This window comes from Varanus komodoensis, unplaced genomic scaffold (assembly GCF_004798865.1).
Source record: "Varanus komodoensis strain SLA01 unplaced genomic scaffold, ASM479886v1 scaffold1, whole genome shotgun sequence".
In the NCBI taxonomy this organism is placed as follows: domain Eukaryota; kingdom Metazoa; phylum Chordata; class Lepidosauria; order Squamata; family Varanidae; genus Varanus; species Varanus komodoensis.
In genome coordinates, this window is record NW_025335268.1 from 98931049 (window position 1) to 98958568 (window position 27520).

Genomic DNA, 27520 nt, shown 5'->3' on the forward strand with positions numbered 1-27520 from the left:
GGAGCCATAGTGCTGAATGCCTGGAGTGCACCAGGGTGGGGAGGGTTGTGCTTTGAATGCACCCCAAAACTGCAATTCAGTAGCTGTTTCCAAAATATTCTCATTCCTGTCACCTCAAATGTGTAGGCTTTGAGTCATACCTTTAACACCTGGGCTACCTGGTTCACCTCTGAATCCTTGCATTCCAGAAGGACCTACAAGAAAAGCAAGATCAGAAATAGTTATGCAGGTGCTAACTTAGTACATTTTTTGAAAGACAGAAAAGAAGTCATATTCTCATACACACACACAAGAATGGATGAGAGAGAGAGAGAGAGAATAATTTTATTTCTTTTTGTTGGTGTAGCTTTACTGCTAAGGGCTAGGCTGATGCAATGTGCAGATGCTGCCCAGTTACAAGACCATGCCTTACTGTACTTTACAATATGCTACACCATGAAGGCAAGAGACTCACCAGGAGGACCATGGGGACCTGGAGAACCCATCACACCTGGGAAAGGAAACGTTGCAATGTTTCAGAAACTTTGGGATCATGGGACTGAAATATGAGCACCTCATGGTGCAGACTACTACTCGGTTTGTATGCAAAAGAACTTATTTACCTTTAAGACCCGGGATACCTGGTGGGCCTGGAGGTCCTGGTTCTCCAACAGGACCTGCAGAGTAAAATGTAAGAGAATTCTATTAGATAATGGGTTGAAGCCCAATTCCTTCTGTATTGTTTCTGCATCATATTAAATGGGTCCCCTATGCAGTGCCACGGTTTGTTACTATGCAAAGTACTAGCAAGTAGGTGCATCTCTCCTTGATCCTAGAAATGGAATGCTGTTCCTTCACAAGGTTGCTAACTAGAGATTTTGTGGTCCGCAAGGCCCACGTGCAGGATAACTATTTAATTTATATCGGTAAATGACCCATAAAGTGACTAACAACAACAAAAAGTGCGAACCCCAAAAGGCAGGCAACCCTAGCCTCCCTCTGCAGAGAGTTCTCAGGAGCAGCCAGAAAGAAAGTCCTCTGTCACTAAGAAGCTCCAAGCACCCCCATGATGGTGGCGACGTTGAAAGAATGGCCTCCCCTAATGATCTGAAGCCTGGTTGGGCTCATAAGAAAGAAAGCAGTATTTCAGGTCGCCTGGCACCATGCTGTATAGGGTTTCATAGATTATAATCAGCACTTCGCATTATGCCAAGCAAGTGACAGGTGGCCAATGAAGCTGTTTTAACAAAGGGACGGCATGCTCCCCGGAGCTGGCTCAGGTCAACAATCTAGCCGCAGCATTCCAAACTAGCCAAAATTTCTGAACAGATTGCAAAGGCAGCCCCATGCCGAGCATGTTGCAGTGGTCCAATGGGATGTGTGACTGTGGCCCGATTAGGCTGTAAGGCCGTAGCTCTAAGTTAGGCAGTGCTGCAGATTGTGTTTTCAATAGTGTTTTCTAATTCCCTCTTTTCATAACTTCATCCCTTAAATCTGCCCATAAGCATACATTGGAAGGCACCCAGAACTCTACAGACAGATAAGGTATTGTTCTTCCTGCCACAAAACAAAACAAACAAAACAAAACAAAACAAAACAAAACAAAACACACCAGATGGCTTTCTTTTATTGGATCCCATTATTCATTTGAATGACTGAGTGTTGGCAGCCCACATCTGAGTATCTGAATGGGATAGTCTTGATTTCCAGCCTTGAGGGTACCCGTGATTAATGAATAATTAAAGAACAACAGGCAGTGCATTATTTGGAAACAAACTAATCAGTTTTGGCCACAAGGCCCAGATCTCTTGACATTTATGTCACTTAGACACATGCTGTCTCTGACATTCAGTTTATGTAGGACAAAGAGAATGTCAAAAGGCCTACTGAGGGCAGAGCAACATGCCCCAGAATTTTCTGCAATGTTCAGGGATATCTATCAGACACTCTTTGACAGACAAGTTGATGTGGAAGGTATTCTTAAACAGAGAATCTTTCATAGTCACTGATACTATCTTTGCAGAATCCTAGGGAAAAAAAACCCTTCTATTCAGAGGGAACCCTCCCACTCCCAATACCTTTGTAACTTCAAAGACATAGTCACATTATGTAGGAAAGTGGATCATAAATTCATTTCTTATCCTTTCACCTTTCTGTGCATTTCCAGGTATCCCAGGCTCCCCACGAGGTCCTTGCGGTCCCTCACGCCCTCTTTGCCCCATGGGACCCTCCATGCCAGTTTCACCTGTATAAAAAAAATCAGTAGCTCAGGAACCAGGTTTCAACATCGGACATGTTCTACATGTGTATGCCCATAAACATGCACCCTCAATGTAGCCTTCTAGGCTGCAAAGGTTATGCATCCCTGATATATAGAGGTAAAAGAGTTTGAACAGTCTGAAGTTTCCACAGTGGTCACATGTTCCCCTTTACAGAAGACAGTTCTCTACTGAAGGACTACTAGAAGACTATCCTCTAGTTTGAAGGAATCCTATTTGAAGGGTTATTTGTACTGTGTTTATTTATTGTATGTAAGCCGTCCCAAGGCTCATAAGAATGGGACAGCATACAAACAGTGTAAATAAATAAATAAATAAATAAATAAATAAATAAATAAATGGGCTGTCCACTCTAAGTCTGCTATATAAAACCATCAGAAGAAAAAGGCAGGATTTGAAGTCACATTAACAATGCCCAGATAGTAAACTGAGCAAGGCATACTTGCCTTTCACACTATTTTCAATTTGAACTCCATCACTTCTAAATTTCTGTCTATACCTATAAGGTGGCATGGCATTTTTTCAACTTGTTGTCCTCTTTTCTGATGCATTTCCTCCTTTCTGTAGATACTTAAGTGACCCTAGAAGTTTCCTCTGCTAAGCCAGTGAAACGACTGGCCAGTTCTGCTTACCCTTGCTGCCCTTCTGTCCATCAGGTCCAGGGTGACCTTTCGGACCTGGAGGACCTGTTAGAGAGAAAGTATATTAAAGAGAGCTTAGTTGTGCCATTTTCCATCACTCACATTTTCCGCATGTTTTGCTTTCTCTGTCTTCCTCTATGTTTTATTCAGGCACAAGGTTGTATAGCAGTACAGTGCAATTAGTGATGAAATGAGTCATCCTGTTGGACCTTTCTAATTTAATATCTCATAATCCTTGCTCTGAAAAAGCTGCAAAAATTGCTACAAAGTGCAGGAGAGGAGGATGTCAAAGGACCTGCCTACTTCCGTCAGCAAAGTCTCATGAACAATAAATGCCTCATGGAGAGCAGCTCCAAAACTCCAGAAGAGGCGTGGGTAGTCTACATTTGTAATGGTAGTTGTAATGCAGCCATATTTTCCATTGAAATGGAACCCTTCACATGCAATGTGGTGCTTGGAGCCAAGCAACATGAGCAGCCACGCACCCGGAACAAACGCCCAACAGAATTTTTCCTGAGGAAATAGCTTTCCCTTTCCAAGGGGGATATTTGGAGCACAGAAGGATGTGAGGTGGGGCAGGAAAGTGCTCAACCCTTTCTACTTCCCAGCCCCATGAAGATACAAACACTTATAGTATTTGCTCTCATTTAGAAACTCCTGTTGGAATATGCAGCTTTAGGGGTCATATGAACCAGAAATGCTATGAACAGGGGAAAAGGCGTAAGTACCAACTCCTCTGTGGCCCCACTTCACATGGCTCCTTCATAATGATATAATGATACATTTACATAAAAAATGCCGCCACCACTGGGGCAGAGAGAGGCAGGGAGATGTTGGATAACAGAAATTTGGGGGCCACATGGTTTGTACTACACGCCCACAAATTAGTCTGTTTCCCTTTGGTACAGGGGAGGACCATGAGACATTACAGGTATTAAAGCAAGATTCAATTTACTGTGCAGCAGCTACTGTGTCTGAAGTAGGAGTGATTTCATTGTGTCCTTTGCCTCAGGTGGCAAAATGTCTTGGGATGGCCCTAGCCTAAAATAGCAGAATTCTCCCTAGGAGATATCCAGAAAGGGCTCTTTCTGCCACCTTTCTGCATTAGCACCTTTGAAACCTACATGCAGGCATCAGCTTAAAAACAAAGGGGAACAAGTACACCGTCAGGTGAGCTGGGACGAAATTAACGCTGCAACCGCATGCATACTTCCCTGTGAGGAAGCCTCAAGTGAACATTGGGACTGAATTCTGAGAGAACCTGCATAGCATCGACCCATAAGATTAGAGCACATGTCATTTTAATGACTCTAGTACTGCTTGCTTTATGTGGGGACTTTAAGTCAATGGAAGTTAAAACCCTTTTTTTCTAAATTCTAACTTCAAGAAGGAACCATTTAGTTCTTGGGACAGACATAATAGTGTCCCAGACAGTTGGAAAGACCACATACAATTGGGTTTGGTATTGATTCTGCCTACCTGGTATGCCAGGGAACCCTTGCTCTCCTGCAGAAACAAAGAAACAGAGTTAGTGATGGAAATTGTCAATAGTGACTGTTGGTTCTTTCTCTTTCAACCAACTGGGGACTGCCATCCCTTCCAAAAGCCAAAGAGGAGCTTTATGCCTTTCCGCACATCACCACTGGTAAACTTTGTGACATGACTCTCTGCCTGTTCATGAGGTTTAGCAAACTGCCTCCTGGTGAATCAAAAATCCTGTTTGCATATTGCAAGAGCAGGAACTCTTCATCCCAAGAACATGAATGAGAAAGTGAATAAGGTCTCTCATGGAATTTAACAACTGACATATCCCACTAATTTGGAGGATTTTATCTTCAGTGTATATATTTCTTCTCTACTTAGATTTGTTAGTGTATTGTACCAAGCTAGCTCTCCAGTAAAATAGACTATAGAATTTCCTAACTTCATGTCATACTAAAATGGTTGGTATGACATATACCAATCTGCTTACCTCTTTTGTTTTAGGAATTGTTGTCTAATATCAAATATTAGATGACATGGGTGTTTAGATTACTGATTCTTATTTTTTCTCATTCTTTTAAATATGCCCAGTTAGAAATATCTGTAAAAGTTTATTGCCTCAACCTGGTTGTATCTGGTAGCTATTAAAGTTTCATTACATGCACATATTCGCATGTACATAAAGAAAAGGCATCCAAGATCCACACTTGGCAAACACGTTTGTGGAAGCTTTTGTGAAATTATTCTTGGTACTCCTGCCCAACTGTGTATTGGGAATGGTTTCCCTTCATGGACCACCATGACTATCTTTGCATTTTAGGTGCTTTGGGAAGAAACAAACTGATGATATCCCAAATATGTTGGTGCTGTGGAAATCTGAACTCACCCTTTGGTCCTTGTGGGCCCATATCACCTGAGCAGGGGGGGAAAAGCAGGAAAAGAAAGTCATGGGAAAGTTTGCTTGTTTCACTACTTCTCTCTAACTCCTCACACATAGCATGAATTTTCAGTTCATTAAAGGGAAAAGGCAGCTCATTAGTTGAGCTGGCTTATTCTCTATGTCACCTTCCTTTGTATGTTTTTTTGAAGAGAAGTATATTTTTCCTATGATTTCTCTTAATTTTAAGCAAAAATTACACCCATTGTATAAATTTACAACTTTTTGAAAATGGATTGAAATGGTTATCATGGCTTACCACAGAGAATCACAAGAATATATAGTATTTTAGGTTCCTTTAAGAATGACATTTCTTGGCCAAGAAATGTCATCTTTTGCTTTTCTTTTATTGTGAAAGAAATCATGACAGATACTCTTTCAGTTATAGGAGAACCATGAATGAACAATGAAAGAGATTTCTGTAGAATACTAAAAAAGAAATGTGCCAAATGGCTACCTTTTTGTCCTTGCAAATAACCTGTAAAAGAAAAGAGAATAATAATCAAATTTCCATTGTACAAACAATGCCAAGGTATTTCTGGTTTAATGCTATGGTAGAAGGCAGTGCAATTAAGTGGAAGAACAATGAATTCTGGAACCGATTCAGCAGTCATTCTTTGCCTACCTCCCTGCATTACACTGAGGTTGTATGAACATTTTATAGGATGCTTAAGAACAATGAATTGAAATGGCCTCCAGGGGGGAAGCTTTTAGGAACCAAATTTGCTCCTAACTGCTCTAGGATAATGTCTGCTGATATGGCAGCATTATTAAAGGGAAGAAGAATCTCAAATAACCCAGGGAATAAACACATCTCCTCTGATCTATATTCCTGAAAAACTCTAGAAATAAACTCATTGGTCTTGAGTAATGGAAACCAAAATGCAGCATGGGGCCTTGGATTAGACCTGAGAAACCTGGTGGTCAAAGGGGTTCCCTAGCACTTCCTTACCACCCTCAACCCAGGTTTTGGCCCCTTGTTCTACGCAGAGGTGGCCAGGCTTGTTCAACAGAAGAACCATGTACAGTAAATGTCAGATGTTGGAGAGATACAAGTAGGCACCTGTGGATGGCAGCAGTGGGCAGTGACTGGCAGGGAGCCACAAAATGAACTCCAGGAGGCACATACAGCTCCTGAGCCACCTCTGTTCTAATCTCTTGCTTGGAGATTATAGCTTCTCTAACCTAAGATGGGGCTCACCCATCCCAGAGCAGAAAGATATAGCCATATGCCCAAGGAGACAGAGAGTGCTTTTCTCTGTGTGGAGAGTTTGTTGCCTTTTAATTTCTCATTCTCTCTCTCTCTCTCTCTCTCTCTCTCTCTCTCTCTCTCTCTCTCTGTGCATATGCGCGCATGCATGTGTGAGTGAGTGACTGAGTGAGTGAGTGGGGCGGATGGTAAATAGGAGCCAGTGTGGTAAAAGGATTAGAATATTGGAATGAGGAGATCGGCTGTAGTCCCAATCAGTCATGAAGCTCACTGATGACTTTGGACAAGTCAAGACAACTCTCAACACAACCTATCTCATAGGGCTGTTGTGAGGATAAAATGGAAAGGAAGAGGATCATGTACACCACCTTGTGGCTCTATAGAGGAAAGGTGGAATACAAATTCAATAAACAAACAGGAGCCGGTGTGTGAGAGAGAGAATGAGAGAAGTATGGTGCAAGAATGGAGGAAAGGCTCAGAGAGTAACTGGCTTGTAACACGACCTTTTGTAGGCTGGAGCCTACATTAGATGGCACTGCTTTGTGTATCCAGTGGAGCAATCCAGTTTCTGTTGCAATAAAACTGAGAAGCCGTTAAGATACCACAGTGATTGAATAGTATTTTTATTGCCGTGACATCCTTATTCCCCCCCACTCCTACACACACACACACGCACACGCACGCACAGAGAATTTGCTAAGACTCCCCTGTGGCAGTGGGAGAGAAAATAACAGAGAGCTTGCAGCAGTACCAAAAAGAAAAAAAGAGGGTGGGTGGGAGGGACAGAAGCAAAGTTAAGCACAGTGGCTAAACCAGTACAAGTGAATGTGAGAAAATATCAAAAGCATAATACATCATAGAGGGAAATGACAATTTGTATTAGTTTATGCCAGCCCGAGAATCCCCGAGAATTGGAGAGTTTCTAATTCTGTGCAAAGGTTTACTAAACAAGCTGGTGTGGGAAGGATGGACCTAAATTCATTATCCAGTTACATGGCATAAATACAAATCTTTCCTTTGGAAAGGAAGAGAGGAATTAAGTTTAGGCTCAACTCTGCATTATTAAGCCTCTTTCCCCTAATGAGCAGTATTCCTACTTTGCTTGTTTCATTTGCTATGCACTTTTTCAAAACCCTTCATTTGTATCATGAAGGCAGTCTGACTGGACAGCTTTAAGAAAATTAAGACTTCAGTTAGAAAGTCTTTGTCCTGTTCTACTTAGAAGGAAGGGAAGAAGGCCAGTCACAGCAGTTAAGAACATTGCCTTGGGTTGACTCCAAAGCCCATGTCATCCAAGACTCCAGTGTTTCCCTCCACATTAACTGTGTTCTAGAAAATGCAACAGTAGCCCTGAGGAATTCAATAGACTTTCTGGCAAGTTCATAATTTAACTGCCAAATTTCATGGAATTTGGTGAACTTCTTACCTTTATTTATCTCCTTATCTAGCCTGTACTTCATTAACGCCCACAGCTTCTCTTCATTCAGATCATTTGGTCCTGCTTCAAGTCTGCTATATGTCCCCCCTTGGACATCTTTCTCATTGTTAAAGTACTGGAAGCTGCCTTGGGATTCAAGGTTCTCCACACGGGATCTTAGCCTCCTCACTTCCTCCGCTGAAAGGAGAGAGGGAAAAAAAACAAGAATTAAATTGTCCTTAGTCAAATCTACTTTCCTCTATTTGCCACCAAGAAATAACACATTAGTATCAGTATTATTACATTGCATTTATATACCACCTTTTTCCCTTTTGTGAGGAACCCAAAGCAACTTGCATAGTTCCCCAGCTCATTCTTATTCTCATGACTACAGCCATCTGAGGTAGGTTAGACTGAGTGACCAGCCCAAGTTTATCCAGTGAACTTTGTGAGGACTAGAAACCAGAGCCTCCATGTCCCCAGTATAATACTCTATTACACTACAGTGGTTCTATCTCTGCCTCTATCCTGCTTTCCTAAAACAATAATTTTATTGAATTATTGTTGTCAAATTGAGTGGTGGCAGATCTCTTAGAATCAACTTCTTTGAAAGACACGATCAGTCGGCATTTGTAAGCAAATACCTGCTCACATATTTATAACCACAGAGACATTTCTGCCAGGGGACCCTGCGTTATGATAATGTGACGAGCCAAGCAGCCCAGATTGCTCAGTCTTCTAGCTGTGCTGAGACTGTATAAATAACTTGAAAGGTTCTCATTCAGACAGGAGAGTTTCTTCTATTTCTCACTGGGGAAAAGATGACAGTCGAATCTCCTTTCTCTGTTTATTTTTGAAAAACTGTGCCTGGCCCTGAAAACAATTCTTAAACTTTCACCATAACACGTGGTTTACGCTTCCTAGCCATGGTTGCTTTGATTAGTCATTTGCAGGGGACACCTGGTCATTCTGTAGGTATAACCCAGCCCACTGCCTGTTCAGCCGGAATCTCTTACCCAGTGCAATAAGCCCAAACAGTAGGCCAAGGAGGAACAGCCAGGCCAGGAGCAAACCTAGAAGCCACTTCCACCAGCTACAACAGGAAGCACAAGGACACCAGGCTGGGGCCGCACCTGCCCCACCACATCCATCATCACCTCGAACTTCTGGAGTGAGCAGAGACAAGAAAAGTCAAGGCAGGTTAGACATTCAAGCATGACAGCAGCTTAGGCAACAGGGAATTCCAAAATACCCTAACAGGTGCTTATTCACCTTTTTTCAATTAAAAAGTAATAATTTCAAAGTCCCAAGTCTCAAAATTTTATTAATATCGTACCTGAGTAATTCAATATGGAATGGAAACTATTCTTAAAGCCTTCCAGGGAAGCAGAGAGCTTTTCTTGGCTGGAGGTATTTAAATCAAGGCTGGACGGCCACTCAGCAGAGATGCTTTAGTTGCATTCAACATGAGATTAGATTGGATAACCTCTCGGGTCCTTTGCAGTTCTGTACATTATATCTCCAGAAATTGTGATTCTACAACTTCTCCATACAGCACCACTTTGGCCTAATACCTCTTACATTTCGGATGTCTGTGCTTACATTCATCCTAATCCGCTTTCCATCACAGTGACCAGCTAAAAATAGTTATATTTTTTTCTCTTGAATCAAGGTTTAGCTTCCTTTAGTCTACCCTCTTGCATCAGGCATAGGATCTTTATTCCTCCAAATTTTCTCCACATTATCTTTATCTTTTTTAAAAATGTAGTATCCCAAACTTGGTAAGAAATGATGTCATATACCTATTAGGATCATGAGCTGTGGGTGGAATGTCCCAATTTAAATCTCAGCCCAGAAAGGGGTATTAAAAAAATCAAGCTTTTCCAAGATGATTCAGAGTTTCCTCTGGGGAAACTCTTTGACATCTAAATTAAGAACATTATTACTTAAGGCCACAACCTTATACACAGTCTCCTTGAACTCAATGGGATTTAATTCAGAGTAGATTTGTATCAGGTTGCACCATACATTAACTTCTTGCTTTTTCAACAAAAGGTCTGGTGGCACCTTATAAATAACACATTTATTCTGCTTTAAGCTCTGATGGACAGTATCGATGATGCACCATGCTAGACTAAATGTATCATTGTTGTATACCCTGCCCTTCTGCCTCTTGCTCCTTTTACAGATATTATTATGATGGTATTACATTCACACAATCCCTTTATTTAGTTGGGCTCATCTTGAAGGTTCTATAGGACTGTTGATTCTGCAGCAACAGACTAACTCTGCTTCCCACTGCAAACAGCTTACATTTTGCTTTCTTCTGCAAAATGGATTTGTTCAATTGTGCAATCACAAAACTGGACCAACCCAGACCCCGTGGTATCAGTGTTCTAATTTCTAAAAGTAAGAATGAGCTTGAATAAACACTGAGTAACGAACAATGGTGAACAATCATCAGGGAGATTTTGGGAAGAGATACTCTGAGCTCAGCCCATTTACATCACGCTGCTAAATGAGCTTTTTTGCAGCTCATGTTTAATGCAAAGAACCTCTCCAGTGCAATTCCCAACAGACTTTTCTATAGTGCCATATTCTTTGGATTGTAGCTGTTGGAAAGCAAGTAACCAGAGCCACATAAAGGAAGTGTGTGTATGGCAAAGTTACCCTTTATGAATAACTTCTTATTGTAAGGTATACATTTTACTGAACAATATTTGAAATATGTTATTTGCACTTCCCCACTAAGGAAAAACTACCCACCTGCATAGGTGGCTTTGTCCTTTGTAGAAACAGATTTTAGTCCTCCTATACAACAACAAGAACAAAGAAATAACTTCTGCATGCAGTCTCATTCTTTGTGCTAAGAGAAGTTTAAGCCAAAGCAGCTGCCAGTCCAAACAAGGGCCACAAAAATAGCTTCTTTAATAGTTTTATTGTTCAGTTACCTGAGACGCTGCTTTGCATTTTTCACCATCAAGGGGCAGGAAAAATATTGTAATAGTTAACATAATCTACAATAGCACTACAAAAAATGAATATGGAAACCCCAAAACAGGAAACTATACTTGCAAATAACCTTCAGATACATAACGTTGAAGAACTGTAGGGGCATTTCCCCTTGCAACAAGGAATAACTGTAAAAACCAAAGTCACAAAAAAAAAAAAAAATGTAGAGGAACTCTGAAGTAACAGTAGAAGTGAGGTGACCCAGAAGTGAAGTAGTCCTGAATAGCTCTTGGAAGATTTTAAAAGTAAGTGAAAACTTGCCCTTGATAAAAAGGGACTTGTCAGGAACAGGAATATTCTAATTGCTTCCTAGCCATGATTTATTTCTCCTGTGCAAAAGAGCAGGAGAGTGGGGAGAAAGGACCAATGCAGCTCTTTTATCATGTATACATTTCAGAAGTCAAAACTGGCAGGCAGCTCTGAGTATGTTTCCACAGTAAAGAGTCATGCACACAATTTTCAAACACGATAGTGCACACAAATGTACACAGTTATTTCTATGCCTATATAGGAAACATTTTTTCTATGAAGTAGTCCTACATTTCCACATCAAGGCAATGAATAAAAATATACCGTTTGATTCTGATTTCAGGTAGGAATCTCCAGTATAAGCAGCATTGGCCTGCTTGTCTTTCTTTAGGGTGTCTTCAGTATAACAGCCTGTGGAGGACCCAACAAAAACCTTGTTTGCTGCTAGCTTAACACAGACTTCATTCTCAGCTTGTGTTTCAAATCTTCCCTCGTTCTATTGGCATATAGTTAATATATACATTGAAGCAACCATCTGCATTAAATATGAATCCACTCTGCTGGGTTTACCAGCACACAAACACAGATCACCAACTGTTATGAATTTAAAAGCAATCTGTGGGACCCTGAGAGATGTTGTCAGCCCAAAACTTTCTTGGACAGCAAGGCTGAAATAGCTCTACACATGAATAACTGCTGCTGTTATCTTATCAGAAAGGCACAACGAGCAGAGATGTAACATGGAACAGCAGCCTGGAAGGACTATCCACATAACCACTTCGGCATGAGCAATAAATCATACAGTCTGCTTCCAAGTTCATGGCACATTGGTGATGTTTCTCCTTATTCAACCCACCGCTGCAAATGCTCAGAAATTGCACACAGCAGAGGATATGCATAGGTGTGAGCTGGTACATGCAAAATTGCCCAGCCCTCTTCTTAGGACTACTACACCATTGTGTGCAAAGGTCTTGTTGGCACAGCCAAATCAGACCTGTGCTAACTTCATCCTGGGGGCAGAAAGGTGTGTTATAAATAAAATTAAATTAAAAAAAACCTCGCACTCACACTGACTGGCAGCAGTGATGGTTAGGCAGGGAGCTACCATATGGTAGATAGCATCTACCTCATGGGATGGGGCTCAGTTAATGCAATAAAACCCTCAAAACAAACAAAACCCTCCATATATGCATATTCGAATCAGTTCCTATATTACCACAACGGCACAGGGACAGCATGCTAAACAATATTCTGCATGAAGGAGCCATGCTATTTTCCCATGTGTACATTGTTGGACTAGCCCAAAACTAGATCCTTGGGAAGCAGTGGCTTCTACACTGCTGTGGTAACATCTGAGTTGAGTCCAAGTGGTCAATTTGTGCATTAGGAGGAAGAGAAAGGAAACAAACCTCCGCTGAGCCCAGCGCTGGATGCACTGAAAACTTTCCCATTGTCCTTGGTCATGATCAACAGCTCCATCTCTTTTTTGGGAGTGACATTCTCTTTCTCTAGGAGCAGGAACTTGCAGTCTTTGCGCAGGAAGTCATCATGCTGAGATCCTGTGGTGGCGGCTGCTGGGGGACATGGAAATGGCGGAAGGTAAGGAAGGAGACAGTGGCAGCCTACGAAGTATGCACTACCCTACAAATGGGTCTGGTTCAAGACATTTTGCTTCTTGTAGTGACTTGCAAGATGGCGCCTCTCCTCATTCCATGTGTAAATCTCAAGCAGGCTGGCAGTGGAGCATGTTAGGGGGTTGCACAGCATTCTGAGAGCAGCATGGAGTCCTGTCCTCCATTAGTTTGTAACCAGTCCCTGCCCCAAAGTATCTGTTGCCTGAGACTCCCATCTCACTCTGCCTAAGGGTACAAGCAGCCCCGTCTAAAATGTTTTTTTCCAACCTCAAAATAGAGTTTGGAGATTTGAGGTCTAGTATTCCACATTTAGGGCATAGGATTAGACATATGCTCTGCTGAGCTGGGAGAATGCCAGATAGGCCACTGCCATGTCCCCTGTGCCAGCAGACTGCCCCAGGTAGCCAGAAGTAATGGCTGTGCTGGTAGATATTGGCCCTGGCTTATCTGGAGAAGGTTGATGAGGTCCTCAGGCTGGGTGCTTGTGTGCTAAGTCTGGCACCTGGTATTCTGGAACAATTCCACAGAGCTTTCTGGACTCTCTTGGGAGAGACTTCCTGGGGTCACATACTGGGGACATGGCCACATTGATGCTTATGTGTGCACTGAGGGAGGGAATGCTGCTATCTTGCACACAATCCCTAGTCCAGCTGAGATGAGTTGGCTTCTTCTGTTTCTAGGCGGTGTGGGACATACAGTCTCTGCCCTGAACTGTGGGCTGTGGCAGTGTTTCCAAAGATGCTGGCCTTTGGTGGACACTTGGTGGCATTCTAACATTTTTCTTCCTTCCACCTTCCAATCTCCTCGCACTGGATGATGGGGAACTTGGAAAATAATAGGAACTCCGTAATTGCCTTCAAAGGCCAATTGCAATCTTTCCCAAATGTATTGGACTACAATTCTCATCATCCCCCAGAAAGGGATGATGAGGATTGCAGACCAGCACTTTTGGTAGAGGATTTGGGAAAGATTGGCTATAGTGCATATCAGGCATGCAAATAGAAAATAGCTTTGTCTTTGATTTATTCAACAAGTCTTTGTCAATAATTTTTCTGTGAAGATAATCCAAACTCTGTGCCACACTACAGAGGCTATAGATATGGTTATGCAATAAGGTAGCGTGATGTAAATCAAAGCTTGCTACACTTCAAAGAAAACTGCTGCAGCACAGGCATTAGGGAGAAGATGAACTAGTTCTCCAACTGCCTTCAGATAATTTTATACTTAATTCCAAAATGCAAGAGCGGCATCTAGTGGATCATATGGTTGACAATGCCCATTGATAGGGCTGTCTTGCTGCTCAGCCATGTGGCTTAGCAGAAGGAGAAGCTGTTCCAGGCAGCATAATAAATGTTCAGCTTTACAGGAGAGGCGCATATTTTCTCCAGAGGAATTGTTCCCAGAGGTTTTTCCACAGCTGTCAGTGAGCCACCCAGAAGATCCCAAGGCAGCCTCACAATCGTCTTTAAAATGGTTGTTAGATGTTTGTTGCTGGGAAATCAGTGGATAGGGTCATCCCACTAGCACAAAGGATGCTGTGCCTTTAAGTCCCAAATATACCCGGCCGGGGTGTGGGGGTAGGATCTGAGCAAAGTTGCGCTTGCACAGCGGGTTGCAGATCTTAAGTTTAAAGGGCAGTTTGCCGGCACTTGTGCAACTGCTTGTGCAATGGGAAAAGGCAATGGAGCTTCCCTGGCAGAGCAGTTTCTGCTACTTATAGTATAGTGGCTTTAGGCTGGTATTTCCCCACCAGATAAAACTACTGTGATGATTTTGTGTCACAACGGAAGTTGCACAAATATTATGGTTGCCCATGAGCCAGCACACGGAACAATGCCATGGAGCAGCCTCCGTCTTTTTGAACATATGCCCAGTCTTAAGCGGTGTTCCCCTGTCTATCTTTTTCCTCATTCCATCCTAGGCCTTCTCTTCTCATGCACGACTGCTACAATATTAAACAAAACCCTCCATCTGTGGTGCTCTGTGTAGCATTTACAGGGACTGGATGGGTTGCCATGGGGAGGACAAGGCAGCGAAGTTCACTTATGCCACCCTAGTGGTTTGTACTTAAATATGGATCAAATCTGATGATTTAACCAAGACATAAAAGACTCTTCTATTCTGTCTGTCTTCACTCCTCTATGATAAACCAAGAAAGACAAACAAAACAAAACGCACACGTTCTGTCTGGCCCAGTCTGGTATCATCAGTCGGTTGATGACACACAGCTCTATGTCTCCTTGTCATTGTCCGAAGGCAAGGCTGTGGCTGAGCTGAAGTGGTGCCTGGCTGTGCCAATGGACTGGATGAGGGCTGACAAACTGAGAGACTGAAATGCTGTTGGTGGGTGGCTCCTTTTACACCTGTTCTAGGTGGGCTCACACTCCCCCTGAAGGAGCAGGGTCATAGCTTGGAGGTGCTCCTTGATTCACCTTTGCCACTTGAGGGTCAGGTGGCATCAGTGGCCTGGAGTGCTTTCCACCAGGTTCGGCTGGTGGCCCAGGCATGCCCCTTCCCAGACAGGTATAGCCTGGCTTCAGTAACCTACGCTATGCTAATTTCAAAGTGAGATTACTGCCATGCACTCTGCGTGGGGCAGCCCTTGAAGAAGGTTCAGAAGCTGCAGCTGGGGCAGAATGTGGCAGTCAGACGAATACCTGGAACCCACAGGTCAGAACATGTAACACTGCACTGGCTTCCTGATCCCAGTTCAAGGTGCTGGTTTTAACCTGCAAAGCCTTACATGACTTGGGACCACAATATTCCTTAGAACAGGTTTTGTAACCAAGATCAGCTCAGACGCCCCACTCAGCCTGGAGCCTTCCTCCAAGGGTCAACTCTGCAGGAAGTGTGGAGGTTAAGACAGCCCCCAGAGGCTTCAGCGGGATCCCCTTGTGTTTCACAGAGCCATTTTTTGCTCTTGTATATTTTTATCATCTATTTTTCGCTGTTTTAAACGTTTTATTTTCTTCTGATTTGATTATATTTTAAATTGTATTTTTATCAACTTTTTTTATGGAGTGTTGTAAACTGCCCAGCTTTAGCAGCTCCCTGTTTCAGCTGTGGGGCAGTATAGAGAGAGATAGACAGACAGACAGACAGACAGACAGACGGGAAATACACAATTTCTCAATTGCATGGCAAATATGTACTGCTACAGAGTGCATTCTACCAGTTCTGTAGAAATTCCATGACCTGTGAAAGGAGAGAAAGACTCACCAGTTGTAGATGAGGTAGACACTCCAGTGCTGGTCACACCAGAGCTCTGCATAGTATTTTTCTTTACTCCATATGCTGCTGCAAGAAAGGGAGAAAGGCAGGGGAAGAGAGAAGACATTTTCAACTCACAGTTGCTCAAAGCCAAAAGGCGCAATCAAGATACCTGCTTGCCCCAGCACTGGGAACACCAAACAAAATAGCAGAAAGCATATATTTCTAGGAAAAGGCTCTGAGAATGAACAAATGACCATCGATCCTTTTCTGAGATGTTGAAGGGTTTCACATTCATTAGCCCACTAATCATTCCAGCCACCTGCAAGGTTGTCAATATCACTGGGGGAGTCTGGTGCTACCAGCACAGCTCAGGCATGATGCTTGCTCTCCCTTCTCTGATAATCACGCCTGAGTGTTTGAGCAGGTCCAGTATGAGCCTGTCTTCTCACTCCCATTTTGGCCAGCTGCTCTTGCTCCTCGTCTTATTTCTCTGTGTTGCTCCCATTGGCTTGCTCGACAGGCAGAGAGCCAGGCAGCAAGTGGGTGGTGGTACCTACTGCCCCTTCTCGTCATCACTATTGTCTGGGCCAAAGTGAGAGGTAGGGGAACATGCAGGTTGCAATGGTGAAAAGGACAAGCAACTCCATGGGGCATTTTTCAGGGGGCCCTTGCTGGGGTGGGGGCCCCCAGTAGGTGCCCAACCATGCTTCCCCTTAATGCAGGCCCTTTCAAGTCAGACCATCTATACATCTAGCTCAGTACGCTCTATACCAGCGGTGTAGACCTGGGGCCCAAGCCTGGCCTTCCAGGGGTCCTTCAAGGCTCCCCATGCTCCCATTCCCCTGCTCCCACCCCCTGTTCACTGAACACCAATCTTCTGGTTGTTTCCTGGCCTTTGCGCAGTGTTTTCTCTGCTCTAAAAAGGGGAGTGCCTCTCCTAAAGTGCAATGCCTGGCACTAAGAGCTGTAAACATGGTATTTTTGGCCCACACCCACCCCTGGAATGCAGCCCCTGAGAGCTTCTCCAAAGCGAATTTCTTCCTTTGGATGAAAGAGTTTCAAAAAACCCTGACTGAAACTAATGAACAGTTCCTCTCCAAGGTTTCTCACAAGCTCTTCTCAGATCCTGGGACACCAAAGATAGAACCTGAGTCCTTTGGCATGGGACGCATGGGTCTTCTCATGATCTACCAGGCTTCCATCTGCTGCTAATCAATCCAGACTTGATTGAATTTAGTGAATACACACGACGGGAAACTGGCTACAGAATAGGCCTACTGGGGGGCTGCCCATGCCTAACAATCCAGGTGGTATAGAAATAAAGATAAACAAGGAACAATTTTCTGTACTTGTCCATTTGTAATGTATTTCCTAAGGCCCATGTTGTGCCACCAAAGATGGAGCAGAACTTAGGTAGCTTCATAAAAACTTACCTGTAGAGGCTGTGTTTACATTGTTGCCAACACCAAGAGTAGCTGGGGCCAGGTTGTTTTGAACCCCAAATACTGCAGAGAAAAAATTCCTGGGATAAGGAGCAAGTTTATGAAAGCAACACAGCCAGTGACCCTTCTCCACTTTGGGAAGTATGGTGTAAAATTAATAATCTCTAGACACTGAAAACCTCCCCAGCATCCTAGCACTACAGCCTATTAACTAAACTGGCTCACCATATGTTCGCTTAAGTATATGTTTTGTATGCTTTTTAATTACTCTCTCACAAGTGCATGAATGTTTGTAATATCTCAAGCTGGAATCAGTTCATATTAAGGAGAAATATCTTGAGAGTTATTAGTGGAGTTCTAAGGTTAAAGAGGGTGAATTTTTGACTTCTTGATGTCCTGACTGTGTTTCTAGGATAATTGCTCATACATTACAACAGAGCAAGATCAAGCTTTGGTATCCTGGCTTAGGTGAAGGGTGACCTTTCTGCCAGCCGGGCTCTGAAGAGCCTTTGCAAAGCAGGGGAATAACCCCTGTCTTGTAGGGTCGTTCAAGCTTGGACAACAGGATGGTAGAATTTTCCCAGTCTTGTCCTGGCTAGAAGAAAAGTGGGGAAATTTCCAGCACTGGTGCCCAGTCTTATGGCTCCCCTGCAACACCTTGCTGCAGGCAGGCCCAACTCATATTGATATAGTGTTTCTATCAGTTTCTATCAGTTTCTATCAGTTTCCTAATTTAAGGCCTTGGGAAGACTATGTTGTCAAACTGCGGCTCAGAGACAGATCTGCCCACCTCGAAAATGCGATACCTGCAGGGGTGCCTCACCCAGCACAATCTACCCAGACACTATAATCAACACCCAAGTCCTTCTTTGGTGCCAACTCTGTGAGGCTACTTCAAAGGCCTTTCTTACTGACAGCGCTTCAATGGTGGAATCCTTTCCCCACTGAAGCCTGCCTGGTCCCAGGTTAAAAAGGCCCTCTGTGTTGAGGCCTTTAAAAACATGCAAGGATGTCTAAGAGCATGAGGAGAGTACCCATCCCACGTGTTTTACAAATCTAACCTGTACTGTATGTTGTTTTAGGTATTTGTCATTCATTTTCAAATTTTGTGTTTCAAATTTTATGGTGCTGTATTGCATTGTGTTTTGCTGCTGTAAACTGCCCAGATCTAGAAATGTATAGACGTGACATAAATCAACATCATATTAAACAAAAAAATAAACCATCCTTTTCTCTATGGGTGCAGAACCCACTGAACATATACTTCTGTATTTGCAAAGGCAGATTTCAAGGAATCCCACTGGAAGAAACTGAATTTCTCTATGTGTAACTGCTCTCTGATAGCAATCAATTCCAGTCCTTTCCCTTGAATGCTGCTTGGAAAGGAGGGGAAACATACCTGTAGAAGAAGTACTGAGACCAGCATTGAGACTGGGGTTGCTGGGTGCCAAGTTGTTTGTAACTCCGAACACTGTACAAGAAGATATAAGAAAAGGAATAATGTTGGCAACATAGAAAAGAAGGAAACGTTGTAATATATCTGGGCACAGCTATAGCTTCCTGTAGCTGACTGATCAGTAAAGACCAGAAAAGACACAAAGATAATGAAATGAGCTGCAATACCTCCCCTTTCACACTAACACCACAAGCAGTTGTTTATTTGGTCACTTCACAACTTGTCTCTTGCTGTTATTCCATGCACTTTGTGGCACTGATGCTATTCAAAGTAAGGCGAACATTTCCCACACTGATTTCTCTTCAGTCAGTTGGGTTACACAGTAGAGAAAAATGTACCCTATAGCTCATCCCAGCTATCATCCTGAAACTCCAAGATAACTTCAACACCACTCAGGAAATTTGCCTTGGGGGAAAATTCCTTCCCGGGGTGATCAGCTAGAGCTTGAGGAAGCAACTTGGGAAACTAATATGCACACATCTCCTTCTGCTTAGCACATAAATGACTTCTTGTATCAATAATTACAAGCACAACCACTCATTCCATGATTCCATGATGCTGCCTCTACACAGCATCACTCAACAGGTGCAATCACTAAGGATACAAAGGAGAAGAGGAGGACCTTGTGAGCTGCCTTGGATTCCTTGCAAGAAGAAAAAAGTGGGATATAGATGCAACAACGACATAAATAATCCTAAGCCTGCTTAGGCAGAAAGGAGCCCTACAGCTGATATCTCTAACTGGGGAATGCTGGCATTTGTATGCACGTGTTCCCTCTCATCACACATGCAGTGGCACCTTAGGGCAAACCTGTGGGCATTTAGTCCAAATGACACAGGGCCCTGTGAGGCTGCTGCAGTGAACACGCACCTGATCCAGTAGAGTGGGCTGCTGTGTTGATCAAAGATGAACTTTGGGTCATGTTGTTGTGGTAGCCGCCGAGAGATGACCCTGCAGGCAGGGTGGAGGACCACATGTACGGTGGGAGGGCAGCATTCAAGATGGTTGTGTCGTACGTCCCTGACACTGGGGCAAAATCAGAGAGCAACATCCATCATCAAAAGGTTAAGATTTTTTAATAATTGGAACAGTCTTCTCCAACCCAGTGCCCTCCAGGTACAAATTTTACCTTCCCCCAGTGAACATGGCTGTTGGTAATGTTGGTTAGGGATGATTGCAAATATAATCTGACCTTTCTGGTAGGCACTGAATTAGAGGACACCTTTTCTTTCTTTCCTCTCACCTGAACCACACAGAATAAAATTAGGACACATGTGATGTGCCTTTAATCACCACCAACAACTATTTCTAGTCCTCATAGTTATGGAGAAAAGCCTGAATGTGTGTTGGAAAGAGAGATGGCAGAAGGAGGATTGAGAGTTATGGCTAGCTCTCTGGGTGTTAGATTCACAATTGTCCAACAATACTATTCAATAAAAACTCCCTCCTCCCCAAAAAGAAAAAAAAAAAGAATTACACTGTTGAAGAAAAAAATGCCCAGGGAAAACCAAGGGTGCATTTTTGTGTGAGGAAGACTCAGGCAAGACTGGTCCAAAACTCTTGTACTTTTTAAAGACTGAAACTGTTGTGTTTCACCCCACCTTTTGTATACTAAAAGAATCCAGGGATCAGCATTGATCCTCTCTGCAATCTTGTTTTGTTCCAGAAAGAACAAACTGCATTTGTAGTCTCTGCTACTTTCTACATTCTTCTGTGACCTCATAGACTAGAAATATGGTAGACTCCCCAGTGTCTCAGGTGCTTCTACAGCAGGATCTGAGCAATGTCTGATGATTTGGGCACTACATTGCCCCCTGAACCCGCCCACACCACTGGTCCCAAAATTGCTGTGCCACCCTGAACACCTGCAAAACCATTTTTAAAGCAGAGAGCGTGTTGAACATACAGCTTGTTTTAAAGGCAAGGCACACTTTCAGAAAACTTGGAAGGATTTGCTTTGCCCTTAAAAGAAGGAACACAACCATTTAATGTGTTTTGTGGTTGGGGCCCCTCATGTTGAGCACCTCTATAGACTTCAGGCAATGAGGTACCTGACTGAGTGCTCTCTGTCACCATCTTGGTTTCCACAACAGCTTTCTTAGGTATAGGGAGAGTGTTGGATGAAGACCGTGTTGGGCTGGCACTAGCAGACCGACTTCCTCGAAGCAGTCGCTTAACATCATCTAGTTCTGTCCCTGAAAAAGAAAAGGGACATGGGGGAACTGAAGTCCAAAAACAATTTCCAAATGCAAACTGTGGCTGAAAGGACTAGAAAATGCCCCTCGAAAACTTCACATGAAAAAGTCCATTGCAAAACTTGGAGAAATGCAGATATTGAAGGTTAACTGAGTTTTGGTTCACATCATTGCTTGAAAGTGCAAAATCAGGCACATTTATTTACTTAGCATAACATTATTTCTTTACATCATAACATCTTACATAGTAAGATTTATCAGTTTTATATTTATATAAAATATTTATATCTTTACATCAGATTATCATTTATATCTTTACATCAGATGTATATTTTTACATCATAAAAAAATTGATGCATCTGATCAGAATGGAGAACTCTGTCAATCACAGTGGGGTTTTTTCCATTTCTAATTTTTCCAAATTTTAATTCAATTCCTCTCTTACTTTGAATTGAAAAAAGCTTGCATAAAAAGTTTTGAGTATTTTGTGTGCATTTTTTAATATACACTTTCCAAGCAATTTTTCTAATATCATGATTTTTAATGTTATTTTCACTAATACTTTTGTGCACTTTTTAACTGGAAAACTCCATGGCAAAATTTGGAGAAGTGTAACTTTTCATGGTTAGCTATGTTTCAGTCTACACTGTGGTTTGAAGGTGCGAAATCAGGTAAATTCACATTAAAATGTGAACTGAACAAAATTCCTCTCTTGTGTGTAACGTAGCATAAACAATGCTGAGAAGCAGAAGCCTTCTTACAGTTTTGGCTGTTCCATTTCCAAACTAGATGTGCTTCCAGGAGATGGCTTCAAGCACTGCCCAACAAAGGACATTGTGTAGCTATTCTATTTTCTCCTTCCTCACTCAATTTTGTGGGCTCAAGATGGACAAAACAATTGAAATAGAAGGATTATGAATTACAGACATTATTTGGATTCCCCATAAATTCTACAAATGAGGCCCAAAAAAGACAATACTTTAAAACCACATCTAGGAGCTATACCTTTTCAAATATTTCACTCCAGTGTAGGCACAGTGCACCCAATCCAGACCTTAAAAAATCACTCCAAGGTCTCAATCTAGATTGAGGCCCCACATCTATGAAAAAGATGCAAGATATTGATTTAAAATAATACTTGTTTTGGCCCTCATCAGACTGGGCAAGTGTACAACAAAAGTTTTACCTGGAAGCATTCCACAACTTTTTCTCCAACTCAGTGCAAACCACATGCCATTTAGAAGTTGGATTATAGTGATCTCCATTTCTACCCATGTTTGTGTTTTTCCATCTAGTTACTAGCTCATAGTTTAGGAAAACATTTTATGACATCAGGAAAAATTACTACAAAACGGTCAGATGAAGAGGTAACTGCTGAACTCATGGTTTATTCATCTGTAAGGTTTAGCTGCCTTTGCTCAAATGCACAAAACACAGTGAAAACACGTACACCTGGTTGATGGAGAAGCACTCTGCAGCCTCACTCGGATTTCACTCTCTGCAAGACAAAAGGAAGCAAAGGCTTACTGTAAAGTGCAAGATGCATTCACAACTTGATGCCCTGGACATGCCTTAACTGAGGAAGATGTATTGCTCTTAGCTGGTACCTTGACTTGAGGTTTGTTTTTTTGCTAGCATTCAGGTATACCAAATTGTGATGGAGACAGCATAAATCATTGCTACTTTGAGATGGCTTGCTAAATTGTCTGCTTTAATGATTTACTCCAATGGTGTCAGAGGCCTTTATAAAATTGGACTGTGCTTACAGTCCTAGTCCTCCTATCCATTCTATTCTTCTTTCTGCATCATGGGAATAGAGGAAGTTTCATTCTACCAAGTGAGAGGATTGGTCTATCAAGCCCAGTATTGGCAACACTGACTGACCACTGCTTTCCAGGGTTCCAAAGAGTTCTTCCTGTCTTCCAGTCTGAAGCTGCTGGGGATTGAATCTGGGATCTTCTGCATTCAAGATTTGTGCTTTCCCACTGAGTCATCACCCCTTCTTACTGCTTATCTTTCACATCTGAGCCATCCCCTGGGAACCAGTAAGTGTACCTCTTGGGAGGTGAATGTTCAGGGTTGGCCCAGCTGAACAAACAACCCAAGCAGTTGCCTCGGCCAAGAATATTTTAGTAAGGATAAATGAATTTCCTCCATTACTGCGTTCCATGGTTTTACACTGCACTTTGTTCTCTACCTGCCTTGGAGAATGTATAAAAGTAATTTTGGAATTGACACACACTCAGTTTGCTGTATTTTTTTCCTTAAAAGTTTACCAGTGTATGCCAGCGCATATGCACATCAGTACTGGCATACACTGAGTAAATCATACAATTTTCTCATGATACATTTTTGGACTGTGGTTTGATCAATGCACATGGGCCATTGTTGTGTTGTTGAACCACAGGATAATATGGAGGTACAAGGTGATTCAAAGATCACCGAAACTCCAAATGTTATAAATAAGAAAAACTTGATTTTGCCTGAAATAACCAGCAGCAATCGAGGTAGCTAAGATCATAAGATCCAAGATCTTAGAAGCCAAACCAGCAGAGAGATGTTGGAGATTGATGTGTGTTCCTTATTATTACAGGACTTTTTCTCTCCATGCCATTATCTCCATATAAATAACTGCCTCTCACAACGTGATTGCCCTCATGGGAAACCTTATGACTGCTTCAAAAAAGCAGAGTGAGAGCAGGGAAGAAATCTTATCACAAATCCCCAGTGTCTTGTCTAGTTGCCTTTAAATCCATGTGCCAAAAATGGGCTTTGCACATGAGCTTTCAAAATAGCAACCTGCAATAACTCATAGCAGCTCCTTAAAACAAAACAAAACAAAACAACCCAAGCACCTTCTCAAAAGGAGCTTGTGAATCATCATGGAGTTTCCATTCCAACAAACAAACAAACAAACAAACCCCACTTGACATGCCCACATACCCTTCGCCATGACTTCTAAATAAACCCATGAAATACCTGCAAAATGCTCACATTCAACCTTACCTCGGGTTTGGCTTCTCCCCCTGGTAGCAGAGGAACCTGTGCAAAATAAAAGAAATATTACTTGACATTTGATTTGACTGAAAAATAAAGTGAAGTTCTCCAAATCTGCAGTAATATTGCTTGCTAAGGACAGCTCCTGGCACTTTCAGTGAAAAGGTGTACAGCTATTGCATCTTTCCCTCCTTTAATGGATTTTTTGAAGTAAGAAAAAAGTAGGAAGATGTGGTAGAAAAAAAATGGAAGGTTAGAAAAGGAAGCTAATGACTGTGTCTGCAACCTGCAGTGAAGTTTTGTGATCGCACAATGAAAACCTTATTATCTTCTTATATATGTATATTCAAGGATACATATGCATAGTTCACCTTAGATTTCCAGCAAGGGCTTCTAGAAATTGGCCACTGACCTTAATTTTGGTTTTCAAAACTATTTAATTGTAAAATAAAAGTGGTCACACTCTAACTCTATACAGTCTTTTGAAATGGTTTTGTGGTAAATGTGATAAATTCATGTTGGATACTTCTCAGCATTTTTTTAAATAGAGTTCATTCAAATTTTATTTGTGAAGTTACATCCAAGTGGTTCAGCACAAGCTGCTTGACTTTGTGTTGAGTTGAGTCTGGGCATACTGTGTCTTTCCCTTAGACAAGAATGCAACCTGCCAAGTATATAGAAGATACTCAATACTTTGGCAGGTTATATCTTGTCTAAGGGAAAAGACAAGCTTTCCTGAGTAAGGAAAGCTTACCCTAAGCTGACACCCACCAGAAATACATGCCATGTTTCTATTCAAAGGCATTCTTTCAGAAGTAATTATTAGCAAGGGTGTACCCTCAAACTGCAGTTTCAAATTAGGAACAATGATCTGTTTTGTTGTACTGGTGGAATGTTGCCAAGAGAAGTTGGAATGTTGTATTCATGGAGTCTTCACATGCAAAATAGCAGATGGTGTGAGTGGAATTTATTTAGGTATGCTCGCCAGAAGTATTTTTATGAACAGTTGGGTTCAGTGGTGTTGCCTTCACCTTAGTCATCTTCCATTACTTTAACCCCCTATTTTCCCTCTCTGGTGGGGGTCAGGGAAGCTAAGATAGCCTATTCTGCCCATTACTTTTCCTGTGCATTATCATCCATTCAATACGAATAGTGAAATGCCTATGACACCAGACATAAGAGGTTGAGATGTGATTGTACCAAAACTTCAGGACTTCGCTTTCTTTTTTTTCCTTCTGTGCTTTCCTCCCTCATGTAGTAAGGAAGAATTAAAAGCCAAGCAGACGCTCCAAAAGCATCAGAAGTTTGGTACTTCCAATGATATGGATGAGACTTATTTAGACCACTGAGCTTCCGTTCTCTCACACACCTCCCCTTGTCTGAGGACCTGATCCTCAAGAATTTCACACCACACTAGTACAGCTGGGAATAGGAAGCAACACCAGCATTTCTACAACTCTGTGGTAAATAGTTTCTAGATTTACTTTGGGCTTTCTGGTTCTACCATTAAGAAGAAAGAGGCCGCTGCTTCAGGCAGATGATTTTGAGTGCCATGAAAGGGCAACACATTGATGGTTATTTCATTTATTGCTATTGTATTCCATTGACAGATACTCTGGGATACTCTGCTCATGTGCCAAAGCAATGTAAGTCACTCCTTGCTTTGGTGGGGGTCTCATTTCCTGCTCCAACTCAGGTGGCAAAATGTCTTGAACAAGCCCAGGGATGGGACTGAAACACCCACCTTGAAACATGGGATGAATGGAGAGGAGTTGTGCCCATGCAGGATTTTTGCAGATGAGGCACCTCTGCTTTAGACGCTAATATGACAGTTTTGCATCCCTACTCCTTATCCACTAAAGCAACTAGAAAAGCATTTAAAAAATTAAAAGGTTCCTGCATCGTAATGAAACATGACACTTAAGTATGCAGATCTATGTCATGGGCATAATTTATTCTAGTGGAAGAAAAGGGTGATTCTTGACATTTAATAGGCACATACCCTTAAGCTGGCCTTCAAGTAATAATAGAAACATACCAAAATCTTTTCTTGGAATCTCCGGAGATGAATTTGCACTGGAGCTCCCTGCAGAAGAAAGAGAAGATTTCATTTGAAAATTTTACTACATTTTTATCTGGAAAGAGATAGTCCAATATACTGTATCAGAATCATACCACACCACGGCATTTGGTGCTTCATTTTAGATGCAAATTGTGCCTCAAGTGCATATGAAGAAGTATTGATCAAAATCCAAAAGTGATCAAAAGTGGGAAATCAGTTATCTCATACCATAATTCCAAATGGCTGGAAAGATCATAAATGCATGAATCAGCACCCTTTTCTATAATTTTTTGGTTCTGTATGAGTACAAGAAGCCATTGCAAAAACAGATGGGCCTCGAACAGCTGGGATCTAGGTACTGCAATGGGCACGTACACACTGGGAGGTTCCTAGGACAGTTGGAATGATCAGCCAGTATAATGCTAACTCCATATTTCCTTGATACTCTGATACCTTCATATGTTGCATGGTGGGTGGCATAGGTTTTTCGTTCAAAGGTTGAGCCAGGTGATTTGGGAAGAGTAGAACAAGGAGAGGTGGCTTGCTTGTAGGAGGAAGAGGAATTCATTCTAGCATTTCCACCTATAGATGAAACAAAACCTCCTCAGATATATGTAAAATGGACTGGACTGTTGGGAAGGACAGAGTTTTGCTTTAATTGCTTGACCACAAAAGGCCCACAGATAAGCCATAAAGTCTAACTCTGTCTTGAAGACATGGACTGAGTCTGCTAAGTCCAGAAGGACGACCTTAGACATCTGTCACTGAAGTGACCATTTTTTGCCAGCAGTAGATCTGGAGACAGTGGTCTCATCCTCAAAGGTGGGAGAGGTCCAAAGTTTGTTGAATTGGTATTTATATTTTGGCTCATATATACAGTAAGTATAACCAGCAAAATATTGAATACAATATTCCAGTCAAAATATCTGAAAATACTTATAAGCCCTTAGTCAAAATGATCTCTGACAAGACAATTTAAGATGGCAAACATGTTGTCAAGCCACTTTAGTCCCAGTGGCTCCCTTGGAATGAAATCAGTTTATATGCAAGCATCATAGCCTGCGGATTCCATATTAACACAAAAACAAGATAATCCTGAGTAGTTAAATGTAAGCTTTTTGATTGTTTGTTTCTGTCAATTTAAAATGTAATATATAGCCTTCTTTCCAATAGGAGTACATCTCACAAAACTCAATGAGACTTGTCTGAAAATGTGAATAGGATCAGGCAGTTGGACAGCTAATTTTTTTTCATAGAGATACCTTTCTCCTTCTCTTTCTTGGGACTTTTAGTGCTCTCCCATCCAGGAGTTGGA

General features: G+C 42.1%; 1 protein-coding gene across 1 annotated transcript in view; it reads right to left on the reverse strand.

Moving 5' to 3' along the window:
• LOC123024064 (collagen alpha-1(XVII) chain-like) overlaps positions 1-26773 on the reverse strand; it is a 28317-nt gene extending 1544 nt beyond the window's left edge. The window contains exons 1-19 of the mRNA XM_044431350.1: positions 26659-26773; positions 26182-26229; positions 24153-24188; positions 22597-22644; positions 21003-21146; positions 19822-19977; positions 18895-18966; positions 17487-17558; positions 16060-16134; positions 12616-12780; positions 11531-11617; positions 10712-10756; positions 9079-9111; positions 7955-8143; positions 5776-5796; positions 4379-4405; positions 2891-2944; positions 603-656; positions 141-194 (exon numbers count right to left, since the gene is read on the reverse strand). Of these exons, the coding sequence (XP_044287285.1) occupies positions 141-194; positions 603-656; positions 2891-2944; positions 4379-4405; positions 5776-5796; positions 7955-8143; positions 9079-9111; positions 10712-10756; positions 11531-11617; positions 12616-12780; positions 16060-16134; positions 17487-17558; positions 18895-18966; positions 19822-19977; positions 21003-21146; positions 22597-22644; positions 24153-24188; positions 26182-26229; positions 26659-26773 (1495 nt within the window). The remainder of the gene's footprint in view (positions 1-140; positions 195-602; positions 657-2890; positions 2945-4378; positions 4406-5775; positions 5797-7954; positions 8144-9078; positions 9112-10711; positions 10757-11530; positions 11618-12615; positions 12781-16059; positions 16135-17486; positions 17559-18894; positions 18967-19821; positions 19978-21002; positions 21147-22596; positions 22645-24152; positions 24189-26181; positions 26230-26658) is intronic.
• Positions 26774-27520: the final 747 nt, after the last annotated feature.